Source organism: Anolis carolinensis, chromosome 2 (genome assembly GCF_035594765.1).
Source record: "Anolis carolinensis isolate JA03-04 chromosome 2, rAnoCar3.1.pri, whole genome shotgun sequence".
Taxonomy (NCBI): domain Eukaryota; kingdom Metazoa; phylum Chordata; class Lepidosauria; order Squamata; family Dactyloidae; genus Anolis; species Anolis carolinensis.
Window position 1 is genome coordinate 2,126,705 of NC_085842.1, and position 26,059 is coordinate 2,152,763.

Below are 26,059 nucleotides of genomic sequence, written 5' to 3' on the forward strand. Positions count from 1 at the left end.
ACACACTCATCTCCCTCAGCCATTCCCTAGAGTCCTTCTCGGGACACATTCTAGCATCCCAAACTCTTGCTTGAATTGAGCTGCTCAGAACTGGACACAGAGTCAACTAAAACTTACCCGGATCTAGACATCATGCTCCCATTGGTACAGCCTAGAATCACATTGGCTTTTTAAAGCTACTATATCACATTTTATTTTTTAAAAAAAACATTTTATTCAAACACAGAAAAAGAAAAACAAATCAAAGCCTGTTTACACAAATTACAATTTTGGCATTTTATTTTTTTACACAAATTATAACTTTGGTACCTTTTTTTTAATGACTACTTAACAAATATAAAGGGAACAAGAATACACACCTTGCACAATAAGAACAAAATTAATGGACCCCAAACCATAGTCTAGAAACCTCTCACTCACTATATGATTATCTGTTTACTCGATTTCCTTTCAATACTGTTCTATACTCTATACTTCATCAATTTAGTTAATGTGTCCATCTGAACTGATTCATGAATGTACATCAGTCGTTGTCATCATTCTTTGCCTTCCATTCCCTGCTGTTAGGGAGATATGTTGTGTATCCTAATGGACCCTTTGCCAAAGGTGGGGATTAAACAGTCCCAAATACCAAAAATGATTCACTGTAAGCAACGATAAATGCACATGTAGAGTGATGGTCTCGTGTTCCAGGGCTCTCCTAGTATAAACTCTGAGGTTTATTAAACAAACACAAGATAAGCCAAGACCATATTAACTTACAGGAAGACTGAAGTCTTTGGTCCGGCTAAAACAGTGGTTGCCAATCTGTGGTCCGTGGGCCACCAATGGTCCGGAAGAGCTTAAATAGGGTCCATGGCCTCACCATTACTACACCATTGCAATGAGAGCGAGTAGTCTCGCAAAACCCTCCTATAGTGCCGAGGTTTATTGAATATGGTTTTCTGTGGACGAGCAGATGGCGACTACTGGGTGGCATGTGTTCTGTATCAGGAACTAGAGCTGATGTGGTCTGTCCAATGCCATTTTCTGAATCAGCACCCCAAATAACCAAACCGAATCTAAAGTTGACCAAAAACTGAGTTGTAACCCTTTTGGTATTAATTTTGGAGAGTGGTCCCTGGTCAAGTGATCCCTAGTTGGAAACCACTGGGCTAAAAATAATGCAATTGGAGCCACACAGTCGAAGGAACAATGAACACAAGTGCAGGTCAAGAGTCCAGTTAATGCAGACACGTCGAGTACTGTAGATCCAGGTCAGGAGCAAAAATAAACAAGACCCAAGGTTACAGACCAATGGTCATATGCCAAGAGTTCATTACGCAGAGTTCATCAAATATCAAGAGTACAAACCGAATTTAGAGTCCCAAAATCAAGCCAGCAAGTCAGGGATACAAACAAAGTCCAGTCCATAAACGAAACCAGAACGTCAGTCCAGAATTTAGAGTCAAATATTCAGTATACAACAAAGTCCAGAAAAGGGTTACAGGTACAGAGCTAGAGCCCAAAATAATAATAATAATAACAACACTTTATTCATATTCCGCTCTATCTCTCCAAAGGGGCTCAGGGCGGATCACAGTCCACACAATACACATGCACAGCAAACATTCAATGCCGTTGAATGAAGCAGAGCCAAGACATGAGACAGGAGTATGAAGATATGACGTTATCTGCAACCAAAGAGCTATTCTTTTTCAGAACCTTTTATCCCGAGATCTCAGCTGCTGCTCATTTCAGCAAACCTTCACAGATCATCCTAGAAGCCTGCGATGGGTCTCCTTGGGGAGGAGGTTAGGTGAACCCCTTCCAAGCTTGCTGCAATCCGGAGAAAAGAGCCCCTCTGAGTGACACCTGCTCCCAGTAGTCGTCAGCCAAGGCCACACAAACTGCAGTTCTGGGGGAGAGAGATCAAGGTGCTGGCCTTCCTCTTTCCTTGCAATGCTTTTTTAGAGAGAGCTCGGAAACTCAAAGGCCCGTCTCCTCTAGAGGAACATGAGTTCTGTGATGTCTACTGTATGCTGAACTTTCTCTAAAGCACTTTTCACATTGGGTACATTTGTATGGCTTCTCCCTTGTGTGGGTCCTTTGATGGAAATGCAGATGGTCACTCTGACTGAAGCCTTCTCCACACTCCATGCATTCATATGGCTTCTCCCCTGTGAGTCTTTTGATGGGAATGTAGACTGTCACGCCGACGGAAGCTTTCTCCACATTCCATGCATTTATGTGGCTTCTCCCCTGTGTGGGTCATTTTATGGGAACATAGCCTGCTTCGCTGAAAGAAGCTTTCTCCACATTCTATGCATTCATATGGCTTCTCCCCTGTGTGGGTCCTTTCATGGGAACGTAATTTGTCACTCCGACTGAAGCTCTTTCCACATTCCATGCATTTATGTGGCTTCTCCCCTGTGTGGGTCCTTTGATGGGACTGTAGAGTATCTCTCCGACTGAAGCTCTTTCCACATTCCATGCATTTATACGGCTTCTCCCCTGTGTGGGTCCTTTGATGGGAACGTAATTTGTCACTCCGACTGAAGCTATTACCACATTCCATGCATTTATGTGGCTTCTCCCCTGTGTGGGTCCTTTGATGGGAACGTAGATGTCCATTGCTACTGAAGCTTTCTTCACATTCTATGCATTTATATGGCTTCTCCCCTGTGTGCTTCCTTTGATGGGAACGTAGGCTGCCACTCCAACGGAAGCTTTCTCCACATTCTATGCATTTATATGGCTTCTCCCCTGTGTGCTTCCTTTGATGGGAACGTAGACTGCCACTCCGACTGAAGCTTTCTCCACATTCCATGCATTTATAAGGCTTCTCCCCTGTGTGCTTCCTTTGATGGGAACGTAGGCTGACACTCTGACTGAAGCTTTCTCCACATTCTATGCATTTATAGGGCTTCTCCCCTGTGTGCTTCCTTTGATGGGAACGTAGACTGCCACTCCGACTGAAGCTTTCTCCACATTCTATGCATTTATAAGGCTTCTCCCCTGTGTGAGTCCTTTGATGAGAACGTAGATTGGTACTGTGACTGAAGCTTTCTCCACATTCCATGCATTTAAAGGGCTTCTCCCCTGTGTGCTTCCTTTGATGGATAAGCAGACGGGTACTGTGACTGAAGTATTCTCCACATTCCATGCATTTATATGGTTTCACCCCTGTGTGGACCCCTTGATGGATACGCAGACTGCTACTGCGACTGAAGCTCTTTCCACATTCCATGCATTTATAGGGCTTCTCCCCCGTGTGGGTCCTTTGATGGGAACGTAGTTTATCACTGTGACTGAAGCTCTTCCCACATTCCATGCATTTATATGGCTTCTCCCCTGTGTGGGTCCTTTGATGGGAACGTAATTTGTCACTCCGACTGAAGCTCTTCCCACATTCCAAGCATTTATAGGGCTTCTCCCCTGTGTGGGTCCTTTGATGTAAACTTAGACTGCCACTCCAACGGAAGCTCTTCCCACATTCCATGCATTCATAGAGCTTCTCCCCTGTGTGCTTCCTTTGATGGGAACGTAGACTGCCACTGCGACTGAAGCTTTCTCCACATTCTAAGCATTTATGTGTCTTCTCCCCTGTGTGGGTCCTTTGATGGGTACGTAGACTGCCACTGCGACTGAAGCTCTTCTCACATTCCATGCATTTGTAAGGCTTCTCCCCTGTGTGGGTCCTTTGATGGTAACGTAGACTGCCACTGCAACTGAAGCTTTCTCCACATTCTATGCATTTATGTGGCTTCTCCCCTGTGTGGGTCCTTTGATGGATACGTAGACTGCCACTGTGACTGAAGCTCTTCTCACATTCCATGCATTTGTAAGGCTTCTCCCCTGTGTGGGTCCTTTGATGGGAATGTAGACTGCCACTGCAACTGAAGCTTTCTCCACATTCTATGCATTTATGTGGCTTCTCCCCTGTGTGGGTCCTTTGATGGGAACGTAGACTGCCACTCTGACTGAAGCTTTCTCCACATTCCATGCATTTATAGGGCTTCTCCCCTGTGTGGGTCCGTTCATGTCTAGTAAGAGAACCTTTCCTATCAAATTGTTTTCCACATTCCACACACTGATGTAACTTCTCCCGTGTTTGTGATCTAGGATAGGGAGGTAGAGGACTTGCCATTCTTTTATATTTATAATTCAAATATTACGCCAGGGGTTCACAGACATAACCTCCTGAATAGCACAATCTTTGTATTGCTGTAGCCTTCTGCTCGCTTTTCCAAGCCTCTCTTTTTTCAGCACAATCTTATTTCTTCCTGTTAACTGCATAGGTTTGTAACTTGAAATATATTTTTCTACTAATTATTTTTTCTTGTTGTCATTGCTGTGTATCTTGAAGTCACTTTAGACTTAGAGCACTCCTCGGGCAAAGCTCTCACGCCGTGTTCTTCGAAGAACTTTTTCAGAAGTTACCTGCAGACAAATGAGGGGAAAGTCTCTTCAGGAGTTGAACAGAGAAAGATCTCATGGAACATGAAGAACAAGTCTCGTGCTGTAACAAACCCAAGGGAAGAGGGAAGGTGCCCATTGCCTGGTGAGAAATGCTTTAACACTTGCCCAACAACAAACAATCCCTCCTCAGGTCCAAAGGTTCTCTGCACAAAATAAAATTCAACCCTACAAATTAAAATCCAACAATGCAGCAAAGCTGAAGGCATAACAGGCTGTGAACTGTGAACATTTATTTTTGGCGTCTTTTGCACAATTAAATTATTCTCAATGTCTTGTAGAGATATGTGGTCACCCTTATATAAATTAATGTAATAATGTTTTAAAGCCTGTTGAATATTGATATCATTCATTAATATTTTATCCTCATGTTGTATCTTAACAGTAAGTCCCCTTCAGGGTAGAGAAAGGCGGTATAAAATGTCATAAATAAATAAATACATAAATAAAGAATTGACAATTACATTTTTTGGCCTTTCTTTCCTCAATGTATATGCTAACCATTTCCCTAGTTTGTTAGGTGATTCAAAGTAATTTTTTTGCATTCTTTATTTTAGTTTCCAATTCATTAACTAGTAACATGATAATTGCTTTTGTAGGAGTTTTATCTGAGTTAGAATGTTTGAATTCAAAGGATTTTTCTTTAACTCCTCTTCTTTTTTTAATATCATCTGAAATTACCTGAAAATGTTTCTGTGTATTCTTTCTCATTTCAGTATTGCATTTTATAAAGTATCCTCTAATATAAACTATACTGGCATCCCATACTGTTTGAATATCTGTAACTTGATTTAAATTAAGTTCCAAATATTCTTTCAGTTTTTCTTTCAAATTCTCAATTGCGTCCTCCTTTTGCAGTCGTGATTCATTCAGCTGCCATCTAAGTGTTTTACTTTCTTTTTAATTACTAAAGTCAATGGATTATGATCTGAGATAGTTTTGGGTAGGATTTCTGTCTTCTGAACATAGGTTGTGAGTTTGGCAGATATCCATATCTTATCAATTCTAGAGAAAGCCTTTTGTCTTTCTGAAAAATGTGTACCGTAAATACTCGAGTAAAAGCTGAGGCACCTAATTTAACACAAAAAACTGGGAAAAACTATTGACTCGAGTATAAGACTGGGGTGGGAGATGCAGCAGGTACTGGTACATTTCAAAATAAAAATAGATAACAATAAAATTAGATTAATTGAGGCATCAGTAGGTTAAATGTTTTTGAATATTTACATACAACTGTAATTTAAGATTTAAGACTGTCCAACTCTGATTAAATTATTATTCTAACCTTCTTCAATGTGAATGTGCTTACATATCCTTCCAATAATCACCATAGTTTAACTATTTTAACTATACATTTTGTATTTTAAATGTATTTTAACTATACATTTTGGGGGAAATGCAGTGTGTATATGAATAAAGAAAAGTGGGAAAGACGAGCGCCGAGGAGAGGAAGGCACGCACTGCGGCGAGAGAGGAGAGGAAGGCGTGCGCTGCATGGGAAAGGAGGAGAGGCTTACACTTGAGTATATACAGTATATTCTTTGCATCTCCTCCCCGAGAGTTTGTCTTTCTTTGGTGAAATCACTCCATTCCAATCTCCCAAAAGGCACCCGTTTTCATAATGGAGGTCTGATAACTTTGTTGCTGTGAGTTTTCCAGGCTGTATGGCCATGTTCCAGGTTGTGAGGTCTGTTGGAAACTAGGCACGTGGGGTTAATATATCTGTGTAATGTCAAGGGTGGGAGAAAGAATTCTTGTCTGCCTGAGGCAAGTGTGAATGTTGCAGCTGGCCACCTTGATTGACACTGAATTTCATTTTCAAAGTCTGCCTGCTTTCTGCCTGGGGGGAATCCTTTGTTAGCTGGCCCAGATTGTTTCATGCCTGTAATTCTCATTTTTGGAGTGTTGATTTTTATTTACTGTCCTGATTTTAGAGTCTTTTTTGATACGGGTAGTGTCAGGACCCAGGCTGCAGGGCACCAATAACCATACACAGAGGCCAGAATCTATCTAATATCTTTATTGAAGGAGTATAAAAAGTTAATAAAAACAAGTGTAGAAAATAGTCCAGAGTTAGACCTTTCAGGAAAGGTCAAAATTAGTCCAAAGAAACAATGTCCAATATGAAATATTAAGGTCCAAAGTTGTAATCCAATAACCAAAACACTCACTTGCCAAGCAAGTGAGGGGAGATGACAAGGTCCTTTAGTCCATGAACTTGAGCAAGGCTAGGAAATAACTTGATACTAGGAACACAAGGCTTGATTCAAGGCAACAAGGTAGCGAGGAGCAAGAACAAGATCCGAGGAAATACTTGGTAAAATCCGGGAAAACAAAGCGAGACTGAGTCCTGGGAAACAAGGCAAGGTCCGCGAAGGTAAACAAGGCAGAAACAGGAGCGAAGGCTTGAAATCAGGGACAAGGCTTGAAACAGGAACGAGGCTTGGAAACGGAGCGCGCTGTCCACACACAACTTGCTCCAGTAGCTGACGAATTGACTCCGCAAGATCTTTCCGGGGGTAAGGAACCTAAATAGGCCTTGTTTTCCCCACCAGAGAACGCTTCTCTGGGGAACCAGAAACGAAAGTCAATCTCTGTGTCCAGATGTATGACTCCCTAAAACTTCTCATGGGAACAGGCTTAATCATCTGAATGCTTTGCTGCTATTCTCGCACTCCTACGAGAGGCCGCTTGAACCGCTCTCTGATGTTTACAAAACTCGTGGCGAGAAAACACAGGAGATTTAGCCTCAGGGCTTGTTTGGGAGATTTCTGGGAGACAAGCCTCCTGCAGGTGCAAAGGCTCAATTTCTGGCTGAAATGGTTCCTTTTCTGGCTGAAATGGTGGAAAACCCAAGTTCTCCTCTTCGTCAGTCACAACAGTACTAGGAATGGGACTACAAGGCCCATGAGTCATCACACTATCCCCCTCCTCAAGCCCCCTCTCAAACTGGCGCTCTCTCCCCGAGGCGCGGGGCCGCGGCTTGGCGGGATAGGTCTGATGGAAGTGGCGGGTTAAATCAGGGGCATGAACCGTGGAAGCGTCTTCCCAAGAGCGCTCTTCGGGGCCAAAACCTACCCAATCAATGAGATATTGTAGGCGGCGGCGGTGAAAGCGAGAATCCAAAATGTCCTGAACCTCGAACTCTTCTTCTCCGCCCACCAAAACAGGGTCGGGGGCCGGCCGGTCTGCGTCTGGGCGCACACCATCCGCCGGAAGGAGCAGGGAGCGATGGAACACTGGATGAATGCGCATAGAGCGCGGAAGTTGGAGTTTGAAAGTCACGGGGTTAAGTTGTGCCACCACTGGATAGGGACCAATGAAACGGGCATCTAGCTTCCGGCAGGGACGGTGGGAGGGCAAAAAGCGAGTGGACAGAAGAACCCGGTCTCCTACCTTGATTTCGGGGCCCGGCTGGCGATGTTTGTCAGCGTGGCGTTTATAATCCTCCTTGGCTTGGTCCAGTTGCTGGAGCAAAAGTTGTTGCACTGCTGTGAGTTCCTGCAGCCAGTCCTCTGCTGCGGGAACTTCTGAGGTTTCAATGACAGGAGGAAAGAAACGTGGATGGAAGCCATAGTTTGCAAAGAACGGCGTTTCTTTAGTAGAAGCCTGGACCCCATTATTGTAGGCAAACTCTGACAGCGATAACAGGGAAGCCCAATTGTCTTGCTGATAGTTCACATAACAGCGAAGGTATTGTTCCAAAGTGGCATTGGTGCGCTCAGTTTGTCCATCTGTTTGGGGATGATGAGCCGAAGATAAACGAGAGTCTATGCCCAATAGTTTTTGTAGTGCTTTCCAGAAACGAGAGGTGAATTGGGACCCACGGTCTGTGACCAAACTCTTGGGCAATCCATGCAATCTGAAAACATGTTGGAGGAATAGATCTGCAGTTTCTTTGGCCGTGGGAAGGCCATCACAGGGAATGAAATGGGCTAATTTGGTGAAAAGGTCCACCACCACTAGGATCGTGGTGAATCCACAGGAAGGTGGTAGATCAGTGATAAAATCCGCAGAGATTATTTCCCATGGGCGGGATGGGGTAGGGAGAGGATGCAGAAGCCCTGTGGGCTTTTCTCTTCTTGTCTTGGAGCGCTGGCATACTGGGCAGGTGTTGACATATTTTTCCACATCCTTGCGGATCTTGGGCCACCAGAAATCTCTTAGAATCAAATGCATGGTTTTAAATAGCCCAAAATGCCCTGCTGGCTTGCAATCATGACACAGACGAAGTGCTTTTTCCCTGCCCGGTCCTGGGGGGATGTAAACATGATTTCTATAGCAAAGTAGCCCATCCTTAAGCGAAAAGGGAAAACGTAGTCCTTGGCGAAGTTGGTCCTGTGCCCAGGCGTCTGCTTGTTGATTAGCCCTGATTTCCTGAGCACAAAGGGGTCCTGGAGTAGGGGAGGTTGATTCAATGGGAGTGGATTTGGTGTTTCCCACTGTGAGCGTGGCAAAGTTCTCGGGTTGTAGCAGCTGAGACTCAAAGGTCTCCTTGCGCCCTGCAGCGTATTCCGGTTTCCGTGACAGAGCATCTGCTTGCTTGGTCTGGGCTGGGGTTACATAATGAATTTGGAAGTTAAAACGTTCAAAGAATAAAGCCCAGCGTTGTTGCCTTTGATTTAGCTTGCGGGCAGTTCTTAGATGCTCTAAATTTCGATGATCAGTATGGACTTCAATGGGAAATTTGGCCCCTTCTAGCCAATGTCTCCAAGTTTCAAAGGCTGCCTTTATGGCCAATAGTTCTTTTTCCCAAATGGTGTAATTTCTCTCTGGCGCGGTCAATTGACGGGAATGAAAGGCACAAGGATGAAGATGGTCTCCCACTGGTTGTAGGAGTACAGCCCCAATCGCCACATCGGAGGCATCCGCCTGCACGACAAAAAGGGTTTCAGGATCTGGATGCTGAAGGATTGGTTGGGACGTGAATAATTTCTTTAGTTGCTGGAACCCTTTCTCTGCTTGATCTGTCCAGCGGAAAGGCTGTTTCCCACGGATGCAGCTGGTGATTGGGTCAGACCAGCGGGCAAAGTCTGGAATGAACTTACGGTAATAGTTCGCGAACCCCAAGAATCGTTGCACCTCTTTCTTGTTGGTTGGCGCCCGCCATTCCAATACTGCTGAAACCTTAGCCGGGTCCATGGAGAGCCCTAGTGGTGAGACGCGGTACCCCAGGAAATCTACCTCTTGTAGATCAAAAGCGCATTTTCCCAGCTTGGCATAAAGTCCATGATCCCGCAATCGTTGTAACACCATTCTGACGTGGTTCTCATGCTCTGATTGTGATCTAGAAAACTCCAAAAAATCGTCCAGGTAGATGATCAAGAACCGATCTAGATAATCCTGAAAGATGTCATTGACAAAATGCTGGAACGTTGCGGGAGCTCCACATAATCCATAATTCATAACTCGGGACTCGAATAATCCGAATTTAGTCTGGAAGGCGGTCTTCCACTCGTCCCCTTCTCTGATGCGAACTAGATTATACGCTCCCCGAAGGTCCAGCTTGGTGTAGACCTTGGCCCCTCGAAGTCGGTCTAGTAGGTCCGAGATTAAGGGCAGGGGATAGCTGTTCCGCTTGGTGATATTGTTCAATGCTCTATAGTCCACCACCAAGCGTAATTCCCCTGACTTCTTTTTCACAAACATCACTGGGGAAGCGGCTGGGGATTGAGAGGGTCTGATGAATCCCTTGCGAAGGTTTGACTCTATGAACTCCCTGAGAGCTTCTTGCTCCGGTTCAGTCAGGGAGTAGAGATGCCCTCGTGGGATCGGGGCCCCCTCCACCAAGTCAATGGCACAGTCATAAGGTCTATGGGGGGGTAACCTCTCGGCTTCTTTTTCATTGAATACATCCCAATATTCTGAGTACTTCTTGGGCAAGGTGATAATGGGTTCAGTGTCTGTGGCATGGCAGACCTTGGCTACAAGGCAATGGTTTTGGCAATATTTTGAAGCAAACTGCAGTTCTCTGTTGGACCAGGAGATGCTTGGGTCGTGAAGTGTCAGCCAAGGAATTCCCAAAATCACAGGGAAATGGGGAACCTCGGTAACAAAGAAGGAAATTTCTTCCATATGTTCCCTTATCCACATTCTGGTGGGTTCCGACCATTGGCTTACGGGACCCGTCTTGAGGGGGCGGCCATCGATGGCTTGCACCACACGGGCATTCTTGAAGTCATGGTATTGTAATCCCAGAGAGTCGGCATACTCTCTATCAATGAAATTGTTTGTAGCTCCTGAGTCTATCATGGCATGGACCATGACTGGTCCCTTTTTTGCTGACCACAAGGTGACCACTAGAAGAAATAGGACCCCGGTTGGCGGCTCTTGAGTGGGTTTTTTGACCGGGTTGGCGAGCCTCTCTACGCCCGGTCGCTGGCTTCCCCCGCCGGCTGTGCGCCAGCCGCCTCAGATGTCTTCGTCTCCGTGGAGGACGCCGCCACCAGACGGGCGGGGGGCTTCCCTTTGGCTGGGCACTCTCTAGCGAAGTGGCCCCCGTTTCCGCAGTACCAACAGAGATTTAGGCGTTGGCGGCGAGCCTTCTCGGCGGCATCTAACCTGGGACGCACATTGCCCAACTGCATCGGCACCTCCTCGCTCCCTCTGGGGTATGGGGCTGGTGGCGGGGGTCTCCATACTGGACGCGGCTGGACGCTGGTGGGAGCGGGAGGTTTCACCCCAGCTCTACCGCTCTGGCCTCGGACCCATTGTTTTCTGTTGGCAAGCATGACTTCAGCTCGTAAACACTGATCAATGAGTGCTTCAAGACAGTGGGGGGGATCCACTTTGGAGATTTCTTCCAACATCTCGATGTTGAGACCCTCCCGAAATTGTCCTCTGAGGGCTATATCATTCCATCCGGTGCTGTGGGCCAGCACTCGGAACTCGGCTATGTACTGGGACAAGGGTCTGTCCCCCTGAGAGAGGCGCCGGAGTTTATGGCCGGCGGCCTCCAAATTGTCTTCGATCCCCCAAGTCGCCTTAATGTGATCCAAGAAGTGTTGCGCTGATCTTAGGTGTGGAGAACCTTGGTCGAACAGTGCCGTCGCCCAGTTGGCCGCTGGCCCGTCTAAAAGGCTGTAGACCCACGCCACTTTGATGTCTTCTTGGGGAAACTCGGCATTGCGGGCCTCTAGATAAGCTTGGCATTGGCGACAGAAAACATGAACCTTAGAAGCTTCTCCGGAAAACTTGGTTGGCAATGCCAGGGCCGGGAGTCGGATTCCGCGTTCCTTCAATCCCTTTATTTCTCCCTCCTGCGCATTGAGCTTATCACGGATGCGGTCCACTTCCTCCTTGTCGATGGTGTAGCTAAGTGGCTGGCCACCCGGCACGGTTCCGGTGGACATTCTGGCCTAGGTTAATTGGTGCTTAGGGTGGCGGAGTCAAACTGTCAGGACCCAGGCTGCAGGGCACCAATAACCATACACAGAGGCCAGAATCTATCTAATATCTTTATTGAAGGAGTATAAAAAGTTAATAAAAACAAGTGTAGAAAATAGTCCAGAGTTAGACCTTTCAGGAAAGGTCAAAATTAGTCCAAAGAAACAATGTCCAATATGAAATATTAAGGTCCAAAGTTGTAATCCAATAACCGAAACACTCACTTGCCAAGCAAGTGAGGGGAGATGACAAGGTCCTTTAGTCCATGAACTTGAGCAAGGCTAGGAAATAACTTGATACTAGGAACACAAGGCTTGATTCAAGGCAACAAGGTAGCGAGGAGCAAGAACAAGATCCGTGGAAATACTTGGTAAAATCCGGGAAAACAAAGCGAGACTGAGTCCTGGGAAACAAGGCAAGGTCCGCGAAGGTAAACAAGGCAGAAACAGGAGCGAAGGCTTGAAATCAGGGACAAGGCTTGAAACAGGAACGAGGCTTGAAACAGGAACGAGGCTGTCCACACACAACTTGCTCCAGTAGCTGACGAATTGACTCCGCAAGATCTTTCCGGGGGTAAGGAACCTAAATAGGCCTTGTTTTCCCCACCAGAGAACGCTTCTCTGGGGAACCAGAAACGAAAGTCAATCTCTGTGTCCAGATGTATGACTCCCTAAAACTTCTCATGGGAACAGGCTTAATCATCTGAATGCTTTGCTGCTATTCTCGCACTCCTACGAGAGGCCGCTTGAACCGCTCTCTGATGTTTACAAAACTCGTGGCGAGAAAACACAGGAGATTTAGCCTCAGGGCTTGTTTGGGAGATTTCTGGGAGACAAGCCTCCTGCAGGTGCAAAGGCTCAATTTCTGGCTGAAATGGTTCCTTTTCTGGCTGAAATGGTGGAAAACCCAAGTTCTCCTCTTCGTCAGTCACAACAGTACTAGGAATGGGACTACAAGGCCCATGAGTCATCACAGGTAGCCAGATTGTGTTCAATTTCATGGTTTTCTCCTTTCTGTTGAAATTGTCTACAAGCTTGTGGATTTCAATGGCTGCTCTGTGTAGTCTGACATGGTAGTTGTCAGAGTAATCCAACATTTCTGTGTTCTCAAATAATATACTATGTTGGTTCATCAAATACTCGGCTACCCCTTGGCAACATCTTTGTAGATGGCTGATTCTCCCACACCAGAAGAGACTCGGGCTCTCAGCTGGCTCGTCATACCTCATAGAGCTTGTTGAGTTTAGGATCACAGTGCTCGAACCGGTTTGTAAACAGAGATGCCGACTATTTGCAGAGCCGCACCTTCGTTTACAAACCGACTCGAGCACTGAGATCAGCGGAGGAGGCCGTGCTCTCGGTCCCACTCCCAACTCAAGCACGGCTGGTGGGAACGAGAGAGGGGGCCTTCTCCGTGCTCCTCCCCTCCTCTGGAAATCCCTCCCAAAATAACTAAAAACTGCCCCCTCCCTCCTTGCCTACAAACTAAAAACACATCTATGCACTCTGACCTACTGAGAGGAGGAAGACTAATACGACTCGATATGTATCATTGTCTAGATATATTAAATCCTGTCTAGATACTGGAATTGATCTCAGCCTGTTAGTTGTTGGGCACCATCTGACCACTTAATAAGGTCCGAGTTGTTTGAAGTGTTTATTCTGTGTACATTTACACTATGTGACTATGTCTGCTTGTCAAGTTTTATTTTTGAGGAGAGTCCTCCAAGCTCTGTCAGTCATCCAGATTTTACTGCAGGCATGTTTCAATATCCAAAAAGATGTCCCATTGGTGAGGAAGAGGAGGGGGAAAGGCTTCCTTTCTGCTGCTCCGGAGACTAAGGGACAACGGAGACAGGAGGTCAAACGGCAGGAAAAGGGATTCCCCCTAAACACAAGGAAGGACTTCCTGAGGGTAAGAAGAAGAGCTGTTCAGCAGGGGAACTCTCTGCCTCAGAGTCTGGAGGGAGCTCCTTCTTTGGAGGAGTTAGTCAGAGGCTGGACGGCCATCTGTCGGGAGGGCTTGGGTTGTGTTTCCCTGCCTGGCAGAAGGGGGTGCGGCTGGGTGGCCCTTGGGGTCCCTTCCAACCCTCTGACTTCTGGGATTCCTCGTGTCTCAGTCCTAGGCCAAGGCTGCCGCCTCCCCCTCCCCCTCCTCTTCCTCAAGGACTTGTGAGATATTTGTCTTGGAATACAACTCCCAGGTTCCTCCAACCCTCATGCCAGGACGTTTTGTAGGGTTTCTGGGCATTGTAGTCCAAGAGAGCCATTCCCTTCGGGGATAGAGGGAGGGTCAGAAATAGTTATTACTATTACTATTATTATCATTATTCCCTCCGCTCTCTGGAGCAGGGATTCCCAAACTCGATTCCTCTGGGATTTCTTGGGACTTCAACACCCAGAAGTCTCAGCTGCCTTGACCCAAGATCAGGGATTCTGGGACATGGAGTCCCCAAGAGGTGGAAGGCCAGGGCTTGGGAAGGGAGGCTCCTGAGAAGGGACAAGGCTTCCACGGCTGAACAGCCGTTACCAGCAGGAAATGGTTCCTAATGTTTAGGTGGAAGCATCTTTCCCACAATGCGAATCAATGGCTTTGTATTTCAGTCTCCAGAGAAGTAGGAAATACTTGCCCTTTTCTCCTCAATGAGACATCCTTCCACATATTGGCTCTCCCGTCCCCTCGGCCTGTCTTTCCCTCAAAGCTAAACATACCCATTCCACTCCCAAGCCCACCTCACCTTCCTGCACCTGCTGGTCCTCCTCCTCCTCCTCCGCTCCGGCCTGGAGCTTCTTCTGCAGGGCCTCCGCCACTCCCTCCCTGGGGCCTCTCTCCTCCTCTGCACGAAGGCCTTCTCTGCTCAGGGAAGCGTCCAGGTTATGGGTCTGGGCCATTTCCAAAAAGGGGAAAAGCAGTCAAAAAGGGGGAAGCAGCAACAACAGCAGTTCCGCAGATCAGGAGCTCCTAGGGCCAGCAGTGGAGAGATGATGCTTCCGCAATTCAGGCAGCAGAGTCAAGCTTGAAAAGTTACACAGGACTTTATTCAAAAAGCTACCGTACATAACCAGATAGGAAAATTAGCAGATATCTTGTCTCTCTCCATGCTCACAGGAGAAGAATGTGGGGGATTCAGGGACTTGTCATGTGCTGAGAAAAAGCAGGGTGTCCTTGTGATGTGTCAGTCTAACAAGGAAGAGGAAAGGAAAGGAAGGGAGGCCAATGGGCGGAGGAGGGGCTTTCTCCTGCCAGTTCACCCCCCTGCAAGAGAAAAGGCCCTTCTTAGCCTGCCCTGCAAGGGGTTGTGGGTCCCACGTTGCTGCTCCTGTGTTGGGGGACCAGAGGTTGCTTCAGGCTCTTATTATTAGAGAGAGTCATGATTAATGTTAGAGAGAATGTTCCGTAGGTCAGTTTCACACAGGAACAAGACACGTGACACACATCGGATCCAAAGCACCAACCGGGCAGGAAGGGAGGGAGGGAGGGAGGGAGGGAGGGAGGGGAGAAGGGAAGCCTCCCTCCCAGGGCAGCTGGCCTCCCTCAAGGGCAGTTTGGAAGGAAAGAGCGCATTTGAAACCAAAGCGTGTGACCAGCCTCATCCAAATGCCCTGAGGCTCCTTGACACACCCATCCACCGACCTACCTGCTTGTATTTACTTCTTCCTCAGTGGTATTTCTGTTCTCACCCCTTTGGGTGCCACTGCCGTGGGGGGGGGGGAGGCATCTGCTCAGGGCCGGGCCTTCTTCCCTCAGGGGCGCCCTCCTCCCTCCCTCCCTCCCTCCCTTCCTCGGACCCCAAGGCCTCCCGGGAGGGGCTCTGAGGCGGGTCCCGAGCCCTGGGCACAGCGGAAGGCCTGGCGCCTCTCCCTCTCCAAGGCCTCCGGGGAGTGTGTGTGTGTCTAGACGGGGGTGCACACGTGTCTCTCCCTCTCCTCACCATCCTGGAACAAGGCCTTCTTACGACCCCCCCTCCCCCCCCTCATTCCACTCACCCGCGAAGGGCTGGCGCCTCTCCCTCGGCTGGGCCCAACCGGAAGCGCCCTCCCACTTCCGCCCGCGGAGCCCCCCCCTTCCCTCTGCCTGCCTGTCTCCAAGGGAACGGGGCGGAGCGCCTGGCCATGACGTCACCCCGGAGCCCTACTTCCGCCCTGCGCTATCATGGCGGGCGGAGGCAGGCGCCCAAAGAGAGGCGGGGCTTGGCCTTAAAGGAGCAGGACCGCGGGAAGGAGAGGGAGGGAGACGCACAAGGCTGTTCCTCCGGAAGAGAGCCCTCCCCTCTCCCGGCCTGGGGGTCCCTGCTGCTGGGGAGGAAGGCCAGGCCTGGCAGGGAACAACAGGGAGCGAGGGCTGGCCCTGCTCGTGGGTGCCATCTGCTCACCCACAGAAAACGGTATTTAATAATCTAGAGCTGATGTGGTCTATCCAATGCAATTTTCTGAAACAGCACTCCAAATGACACCAGGAACAGGCCTAAAAACAAAGACACTGAGAAAACTTTTTCCCGTTGGGCTGTGTTATTATCCATGGATTTTGTTAAAAAAAAAAAAAGAAGGGAAGGGGACTGAGGTTGAAAAAAGTGCAAAAAGCGGAGCGTGAGACCCAAGAAACTGTCCCTATAAGCTTTAATAATAATAATAACAATAATAACAACAATAACAACAACAACAGCAACTTTGGGGGACTAAACAGGGTCTTACAAAGGGCTGCTTTCCCATTACAAGTGATGTGTGGCAATGGGAGCTAATAATAATAATAATAATAATAATAATAATAATAATAATAATAATTAATTGCAGCTTTGGCAAACTCTCCTCCCACTTGCTCCCTCATGTGTGTTGCTGGGTGAGTCTTCTCTGCCTTGGCCTGGGAAGCCGAGAGAGCATGGGTGAGGGCAACACGCTGGTGTCTCCTTCCTTCCTTCCTTCCTTCCTTCCTTCCTTCCTTCCTTCCTTCCTTCCTTTCCTCTCTCTCCTCTCTCGCACTCCTCCAACAGCAGCACACACCCCCGACGCATGCACAGTTGCAGTTTTCCCCACATGTCTAGCAGCCCACAGGTTGGGAACCACGGCTCTAGCTGCTGGATTGGACCTCCTCAAAAACGATATACATTTGTCCAGATCAAACTGGATTCCTGTCAGGTAGGATATTGGCAGATTCCACAAGGAGAGTATGAAATATAACACCTAAGACCCCTTCAAGGCCTCCCTCCTCAGTGGGTTTCTTGAGACAGGAAACGGGAGGAACAGAACTTGAATCCCCAAATGGGAAAAAGGCTGATATTTATTTATTTATTTACAGCATTTATACCCCGCCCTTCTCACCCGGGGGGACTTAGGGCGGCTTACAACAGTTGGCAACATTTAATGCCAAGAACATAATAATAAAACAAAAACAGTACATATAATCAATTAAAACTATAAAAATACATTATTAAAATACATTATAACAATTAAAACATATGTAAATTAGATCCATTTGTCTAAAAACCTCATGCTTCAGCCTTCAATCGGACCATGTCGACGTTATTGTATTACTCATTAAAAGCTTGTGCACATAGCCATGTTTTCACAGCCTTTCTGAAACCCAGAAGAGTTGGGGCTTGTTGGATATTTGTGGGGAGGGTGTTCCACAGCCGGTAAGCCGCCACCGAGAAAGCCCTATCCCTTGTTCCCACCAGCCGCGCCTGCAAGGCAGGTGGGACCGAGAGCAGGGCCTCTCCAGATGATCTTAGGGATCTAGTTGGCTCATATGAGGAGATACGTTCGGATAAGTAAATTGGGCCAGAACCGTTTAGGGTTTTATAGGTCAAAACCAGCACTTTGAATTGGGCTCGGTAGCATATCGTCAGCCAGTGGAGCTGGCTTAGCAGGGGGGTGGTACGCTCCCTGTATGCCGCCCCAGTTATTAATTCAGACGTGCTGCTCATCCATGGGTTCCTCTGAGCTCCCTCCTTCCCTCTTCCGGGGGGAACAGATCCAAGCCACAAATCCCTGCCATTCCTTAGGCCAATAGAGCCAGAGAGGGGTCCCTGGTCCACACTCCAATTGAGGCTTTAACACGGGAAGCAAGCAAAATTCTGGGAAATGTAGTTCAGGGTGGGGCCTTTTGAATTCTCTGCCACAGGTGTCCTTGCCTTCACAAACTACATTTCCCAGAATTCTCCTGACTGCCTTGTGCCACCTGCTCCTCCCCCCTAAAAGTTGTGGTGGAGAAAACCCCCATGTTCATTCTCTAAAGGGATTTCGAGATAAAAAAGGATCGTTGGGAGTTGAATCAACGCTGAGAGGCAAGCCAAATTGAGAGGCAGTTACCCCGAAGCTGACCGAGTAGGTTTCCTATTGTTATTGTTATTTCAGAGGAGGAATGGGCAGCTGTTGGGGTGGTTTGAGTGTACAGAAGGGGGTTGGACTGGATGCCCTCTGGCGTCTTTCAGAAATATTACAAATTAATTGGGTATTTTTTTATCACAAAAGTGTGAATCAAACACTGAAAGAGTGAGCAAGCCGAAGCCTGTTGGAGATAGTTTGCCTCAGTGGGGGAACTCCTCAGTCAGTGAGTGTGAGGAGGCTTCTCTGTGAGGAAGGCCTGATACGAGGGGGCCTGGAGTGAGAGAGGCCTCGTGTGTCAAGCTCCAGCGTGTGAAGGCTGCAGCATGTAAAGCTACTAAGTATTTGTTTGTGTTATGGAAACCTTGTTCTTGTAAATAGTGCAACCATAGTATTTGACTACAAAGAGAAGCCTCCTATGGAAGAGATAACATTGGTCGGTGTGTTTTTGTTCTTTTCGTCACCTTGGGCTACTGGGGCTGGGTCACGATGCTGTAGGGAAATAGTACTGTTACATTTATGTTGGTTCCCTAAAAATTCCCTAAAAATCAGGGGATGTGAAAATCTTTATGGAACTTGGGGGGGGATGATGCCTTGTTTATGTGGTATCATTGAAAATATAAGTTCAAGAAGATTGCTTTTGTAGGTTTTTAAAAAAATGTTGTTCCTAATTTTTTTAATTTCCCAAAATCAGTGAATAAGTGAAACATTCTGAAATTTGTGTGTGTGGGGGGGGGAGGGCTAACAGTAGTAAATATGTTCTACCATTGTAGCAAGTTTCATCCCGACAGCTCTAAAAATGCCCCCCTCGATGGATTGTCACCTTGCCGTGGTGAGGGGGCTTGCGTGTTCCGATGAACCTGTGGGGACAACCACTGGAGTGATGCACTCCCAGGAGTGGCCGCAGGGGAGGTTCCAGACCAAGCACAATCCGAAGACCCAAAGACCTCAACGGCAGAGCAGGCGGAGGATAACATGGTACATGTTACAACAGCTGTGAAGACGGAAGAAGGCTGCAACAGACTGAGAAGCCACTGTCGTTGTGTTAACCACACCACTGCTGGAACCTCACTCTGTGAAGACTGTGTGTTGACCGGCCATGCACCGACCTCCACACTTTAAAAAAAATCACGCACAGGCGTCTTCCAACAAAAATAAAAACAAACCTACAAAAGTCCCATGGCGATCAGCGAGTGGCGACGGGGGCAGGACTGTGAAATCTGGAAGCCCCTAGTCACAGACTGGCACATGGGCGGTGGATATGGACTCAGTCGTTCTACCTCAAGGACCGAGGCAGTTGAGTAGTCCGGCAGCTGTATCCATGACTGAGCAGCCCTTTTTAGGATCCGCTCTGCTCACCCCACACGGGGAAGGGGCTAGAAAAGGGGCCCTAAACATAGTCTGCCTCTCCTACCCTGACTGGACTGCCGCGTCCAGAGGGGTCACCACTCTGCGGCCAAAAAAGAGAAATGAACTTTGGAACATGGAACGTACGGACATTGCTAGATAACACTGACAGCGAACGCCCTGAACGCAGGACTGCTCTCATTGCAAGGGAGCTGGGACGCTTTAAGATCGACATAGCAGCCCTTCAGGAGACCCGGAGAGCAGGAGAGGGACAGCTGAAGGAAGAAAAGGAAGGTTACACCTTCTTCTGGAAGGGACTGCCTGAAGAAGAGCGAAGAATACACGGAGTTGGCTTTGCGATCAGAAACGACCTGGTGAAGCACCTGACTGAAGCACCCACTGGCATCAACGGACGACTTTCAACCCTCCGAATTAACCTTGCCAAAAACCAACAGGCAACCATCATATGCGCCTATGCACCAACTCTCGATGCTGACGAAGAAATCAAGGAAAATTTTTACTGTCAGCTGGATACCATCCTATCGGAGATACCTAAGGAGGACAAAATCATCCTCCTGGGGGACTTTAATGCAAGAGTCGGAAGGGACTCTGACCTGTGGCCAGGGATCATAGGAAAAGACGGGGACGGAAACAGCAACTCGAATGGCATCTTGCTTCTCACCAAATGCGGAGAGCACAACCTTGTCATCACCAATACGCTCTTCCGCCAGAAAAACAAGCTCAAGACATCATGGAAGCACCCTCGGTCAAAGCATTGGCACCTCCTGGACTATGTTATCACACGTGCCAGAGACCGCCGCGATGTGCTTCTCACAAGAGCCATGACAGGTGCTGATGACTGCTGGACAGACCACAGGCTAATCCGATCCACGATGGCTATCAAGATCATCCCCAAACGCAGACTCCAAGGAAGAAAAACAAGGCGCAAAATGAACACCCAAGCCCTTCAGGAGCCCTTCAAATGAGCCCTTCTCCAAACAACACTCAAAGATCATCTACCCACAGAACACCCCGAAAATGTTGAGGAACATTGGAACAAACTGAAGACCTCCATCATCACAGCCTGCGAAGAAAGCATTGGATACCTAACTAAGAAACATCAAGACTGGTTTGATGATAACGACAAAGAGATCCAACATCTGATTGATAACAAAAGGAAAGCCTTCCAAACATGGCAGAGAGACACCAACTGTGCTGCCAAGAAAAAGATCTATGCCAGTGCAAAAGCTGAGGTCCAAAGAAGGACCAGAGAACTCAAGAACATCTGGTGGACAAAGAAGGCTGAAGAAATCCAACACCTTGCAGATACCCATGACGCTCAGGGATTTTTCAAAGCCACAAAGATCATTTACGGACCAAGAAACCATGGCATACAGCCCCTACGCTCATCAGATGGAACCAAAATTCTGAAGGACAAAACATCAATTGCACTACGTTGGAAAGAGCACTACCAGAACCTGCTGAATCGCAGCTCCAATGTGGCCGAAGAGACCCTCTCACAAATCCCGCAACAACAAACCAGAGATGAGCTTGCAGCACTGCCTAGTTTGGAAGAAGTCAGCAATGCCATCAGCCAACAAAAAAACAACAAAGCCAGCGGACCTGATGGGATTCCTGCTGAAATCTTCAAAGAGGGTGGACCTGAGCTGATACAACAACTCCACCAGCTCATTAAAAAGGTGTGGATGACCGAAAAAATCCCAGCTGACTTCAAGGATGCCACCATCATCACCCTTTTCAAGAAAGGGGACAGAACAGACTGCGGGAACTATCGTGGTATCTCCCTTCTAACCTCGGCCGGGAAAATCCTTGCAAGAATCCTTGCAAACCGCCTTCTCCCTGTCTCAGAAGACACCCTCCCAGAATCCCAGAATGGCTTGCGTCCCTCCAGAGGAACAGTGGACATGATCTTCACTGCTCGACAGCTCCAAGAAAAATGCAGGGAACAAAACCAACCTCTGTACATGGCATTCATTGACCTTGCAAAGGCATTCGACACAGTGAATCGCAGCGCTCTCTGGACCATCCTCCAAAAAATCGGGTGCCCTGACAAATTTGTGAACATCCTGCGGCTCCTCCATGATGACATGATGGCAACAGTCTTGGACAGCAACGGCTCCCAAAGTGACCCATTTAAGGTGGAATCAGGTGTCAAGCAGGGATGTGTTATTGCTCCCACCTTATTTTCCATCTTCATCGCTATGATACTTCACCTTGTTGATGGGAAGCTTCCCACCGGAGTGGAAATCATCTATCGGACAGATGGCAAGCTATTTACCCTCAGCAGACTGAGAGCCAAAACCAAGGTCACTACAAAATCTGTTATAGAACTCCAATATGCTGATGACAACGTAGTCTGTGCGCATTCAGAAGAAGACCTACAAGCCACTCTAAACACCTTCGCAGAAGCATACGAGAAGCTCGGCCTCTCACTGAACATCGAGAAAACCAAAGTGCTCTTCCAACAGGCTCCAGCTAATCCCTCTGCAAAGCCAGGAATACAGCTTAACGGTGTAACATTAGAAAACGTTGACCATTTCCGCTACCTTGGTAGCCACCTCTCCACAAAAGTCAACATCGACACTGAAATACAACACCGCCTGAGCTCTGCGAGTGCAGCATTTTTCCGTATGAAGCAGAGAGTGTTTGATGACCGGGACATCCGTAGAGAGACCAAGGTGCTTGTTTATAAAGCCATTGTCCTCCCAACCCTGCTCTATGCCTGCGAAACGTGGACTGTGTACAGACGTCACACCAAACTCCTGGAGCGTTTCCATCAGCGTTGCCTCAGGAAAATCCTGCAAATCTCTTGGGAAGACAGGCGGACAAATGTCAGCGTGCTTGAGGAAGCAAAGACCACCAGCATTGAAGCGATGCTCCTACGCCATCAACTCCGCTGGACTGGCCACGTTGTCCGAATGCCTGATCACCGTCTCCCAAAGCAGCTCCTCTACTCCGAACTCAAGAATGGGAAACGGAATGTTGGTGGGCAGGAAAAGAGATTTAAAGATGGGCTCAAAGCCAACCTTAAAAACTGTGGCATAGACACTGAGAACTGGGAAGCCCTGGCCCTTGAGCGCTCCAATTGGAGGTCAGCTGTGACCAGCAGTGCTGCGGAGTTCGAAGAGGCACGAACGGAGGGCTTAAGGGAGAAACGTGCCAAGAGGAAGGAGCGTCAAGCTAACCCCGACTGGGACCGCCTTCCACCTGGAAACCAATGTCCTCACTGCGGGAGAATATGCGGGTCAAGAATCGGTCTCTTCAGTCGCCTAAGAACACACGCCCAAGATACCAAGGTTGGAAGACTATCGTCCTCGGAACGACGAGGGATCGCCTAAGTAAGTAAGTAAGTAAGTAAGTCTAAAAATGAGGAAGAAAGGAGCCCTGGAAGCTCCCTCCCTTGCGCAATTACATAATGAAGAAGGTAATGAAAATGTACTTTGCCAGGATGCAGCCCTGCTTGTAGCACCAATTCTAGAAGTTAGCTGGCCTTCCTCAGAGCATCTAATTTGGCAAACAGTCTTGATGTATGGTTGTCTAATCAGAAACAATAAATATTCAAATACATCAACTTGAACTTCCGGTTTAGGAATAGCGGCAGACGAAATGAAGAAAGGCTCTGTCTGTAGTCAGTAGCAAGATTAGTGCCTCCAATGGGCTCAAAATAAGGGCAGGAGTTCACCTGGCTGCACTGAACTAAGCCAAGGAGAAGTGCAGACCTTTGCAAACTTTGCAATGGCGGTGTTGATAGGGGAAGCCGTGATCTTATGTGAGTTCCCTGGAGGATTGTATCTCCCGAGATGGATCGCCATTATTTATTTATTTAATTTATTTACAGCATTTATACTCTGCCCTTCTCACCCCGAAGGGGACTCAGGGCGGATCACATTACACATATAGGCAAACATTCAATGCCTTTAACATAGAACAAAGACAAGACAAACACAGGCTCCGAGCGGGCCTCGAACTCATGACCTCCTGGTCAGAGTGATACATTGCAGCTGCTCTCCAGCCTGCGCCACAGCCCGGGCCCATTGAGGGGAAGAAAGAAGTCAGGAAGTGCACACACATAATCCCTGCAGCTGTTTTCAGCGATACTGCCGACCCCGACTGACTTTCCCAACTGGACTACCTTCCCTCAAGAGCCCCTTGGAATCAAAGACTATTCAAAGAAGGAAATGAAACAAAAAAAAAAATCATATATGGTTGAAGGCTTTCATGGCCGGAATCACTGGGTGGCTGTGAGTCTTTCGGGCTGTATGGCCATGTTCCAGAAGCTTTCTCTTCTGACAATCAGGGACAGCTAACACCTCCGAACAAAGTATTTTCCCAGACTGGGAGAAACCAGGCATTGAGGCTAAAGGGCCATCAAATGCTAATCAAATTACAACATCCACACCTGCCTCCAACAGACAAGAGTTCTTTCTCCCACCCTGGACCTCCCAGATATATAAACCTCACTAGCCTAGTTTCCAACATACCTCACACCTCTCAGGATGCCTGCCATAAATGTGGGCAAAACGGCAGGAGAGAAAGCTTCTGGAACATGGCCAGACAGGCTGATAGACTCAGAGCAACTAAAAAAAAAATAATGACTCTCTACCAGAAAGTATTTGATTATAATGATTTACACTGTTAAGCTATCGCATCAGAACAGGAATATCTAACTGATACAGAGAAACAGGCTTAGCACAGCAGGGTAAACCGCTGTGTGCTGGAGAAAAAACATGCTGATCGAAAGGTCGGGAGTTTGAGCCCAGGTCGGGGTGAGCACCCATTGTTAGCCCCAGCTCACCCGTCCACCTAGCAGGTTGAATGCCAAAATGTGAGTAGATAAATAGGTACCGCTTTCAGTGGAGAGGTAATAAAAGCGCCCTTAAGGACATCGATCGGGAGGAAGCTCCTCGACATGGAAGATGGAGCAACAGAAACCCCCCCTCCCCATGACCAGCGTCGAGCACAGCCTCTAAGATGCCGGAAATAAGATGGGAAAAAACTGTCTTTACCTCTGTCTGTGTTGTCTGTCCTTGTTGATTGTATAATCAGGCACTGAGTGTTTGCCATGTGTGTGTGTTCTGTAAAGCTGCTTTGAGTCCCCTTCAGGGCGAGGTATAAATGCTGAAAAGAAAAGACAAGCAATTAAACTAAGATCAAATACAAGAAGATGATTCAGAAAGACAGGATTATTAGGTTTGAAAATAATGGACAATAATATAAAAGATAGATCAACTTTTGAGGGTTTCTTTTTAGTAGGATTCTGGATGAATGGATTTTAGTAGGATTCTGGATGAATGGATTTTAATGTTGGACATACTTAAAATTTTATATAATGTGATTTTATTTTGTAATGGTATCTGTTTTATATGAACTGTTGTTTTGTAGATCGTTTTATATGAACTGTTGTTTTTACATTGTTTTTAGGCATTGAATTTTTGCCTATTTACTGTAAGCCGCTTTGAGTCCCCTCGGAGAGAAAGGCGGGGTAAAAGTGATGTAAATAAATAAATAAATAAATAAGTAGTTTAAGCAATGGATGTCAGGATAACAGAGATTAAAAACTGGGAGTAATGCAGCAAACAGTAGAGTATTTGAGAAAGTACTAAGCAGTGATCCAAGGCTGATTTATCCTTACAGAATCCAGTTTGCTCAGGGCTGATTATTTTGTTCCAGTCCAGCCAGGTTTGCAACTTTATTAATAGGAATTTTGCACAAAGCTTTCAAATTACCAATAGAAGGCTAACTGGCCGGTAATTGGAAGAATCGGGAGGGTCACCCTTTTTGTAGATTGGAACTATAATGGCAAATTGCCAACTGTTTCGTAGGATGCCCGTGTTGTTAATGATGGTGAAGACTGCCGCCAAAGGGGGGGGGGGGGGAATCCGATTTCAAAATCTCTGGGATAATTAAATCTGATCCATCCGCTTTTCTATTTTTAGACCAACGACCAGGTCTGCAACTTCCCTACTGAAACAGGGGGCCATTCGGTCAATTCAGGAGAATTTATCACTGAGCTCTGGGTTTCTAACTCATCGGCCCGAAAGAGGTTGGGAAAATGACTAGATCAATTTAATGGAGAGATGGATGGGATAAATGTTGGACTTGAATTGCTCAGTCCATTGACCAAGAACCAAAACTGCTTACAGCTGTGTTGTTGTTGTTGTTATACCCCGCTGTATCTTCCCAAAAGGAACTCAAAGTGTCTTGAAATAAAAGCATTAGTATATAATTTAAAATATACAAATATATAAAACATAATTAAACAGAAACAGCACTAAAAAATTCAGTTAATATCCATCAAAAACATTCAAAATTAAAAACCACAGCAGCCCCTGACTTGATCTTCACAACCTTCACCTTCAAAAGCCTGCCTGGATGAAGAAGTTTCATCCTGCCGTCAGAAGGACAACAGAGAGGGGGCCATTCTGACTTCCCAGGGGAAGGAGTTCCAGAGTTGAGGGGCATTTTCCACCAAGAAGGAAGGCGCTCTCTCTTGTTCCCACCAATTAAGCTTGAGATGGAGGAGGGAC

At 47.2% G+C, this 26,059-nt stretch overlaps 2 protein-coding genes across 3 annotated transcripts in view; both read right to left on the minus strand.

Moving 5' to 3' along the window:
• Positions 1–26,059, minus strand: part of LOC103277494 (zinc finger protein 84) — a 151,977-nt gene that overhangs the window by 35,282 nt on the left and 90,636 nt on the right. The gene's annotated exons all lie outside the window — the stretch shown is intronic.
• Positions 252–24,635, minus strand: LOC100561472 (zinc finger protein 721). Of its 2 annotated transcripts, none has more exons than XM_062972723.1 (3): positions 24,539–24,635; positions 14,582–14,726; positions 252–4,422 (listed from the first exon to the last, which is right to left on the minus strand). In XM_062972723.1, the coding sequence occupies exon 3, from the start codon at positions 4,127–4,129 to the stop codon at positions 2,144–2,146; it is 1,986 nt and encodes a 661-aa protein (XP_062828793.1). In that variant the 5' UTR covers positions 4,130–4,422; positions 14,582–14,726; positions 24,539–24,635; the 3' UTR covers positions 252–2,143. The 2 variants fall into 2 exon arrangements, with proteins under 2 accessions (XP_062828793.1, XP_062828794.1); XM_062972724.1 differs by lacking the exon at positions 24,539–24,635 and adding an exon at positions 15,831–15,883.

Bases quoted from the DNA above. Each gene is read 5' to 3' on its own strand.
- LOC100561472 (XM_062972723.1), bottom strand. From the start codon at position 4,129: ATGGCAAGTCCTCTACCTCCCTATCCTAGATCACAAACACGGGAGAAG.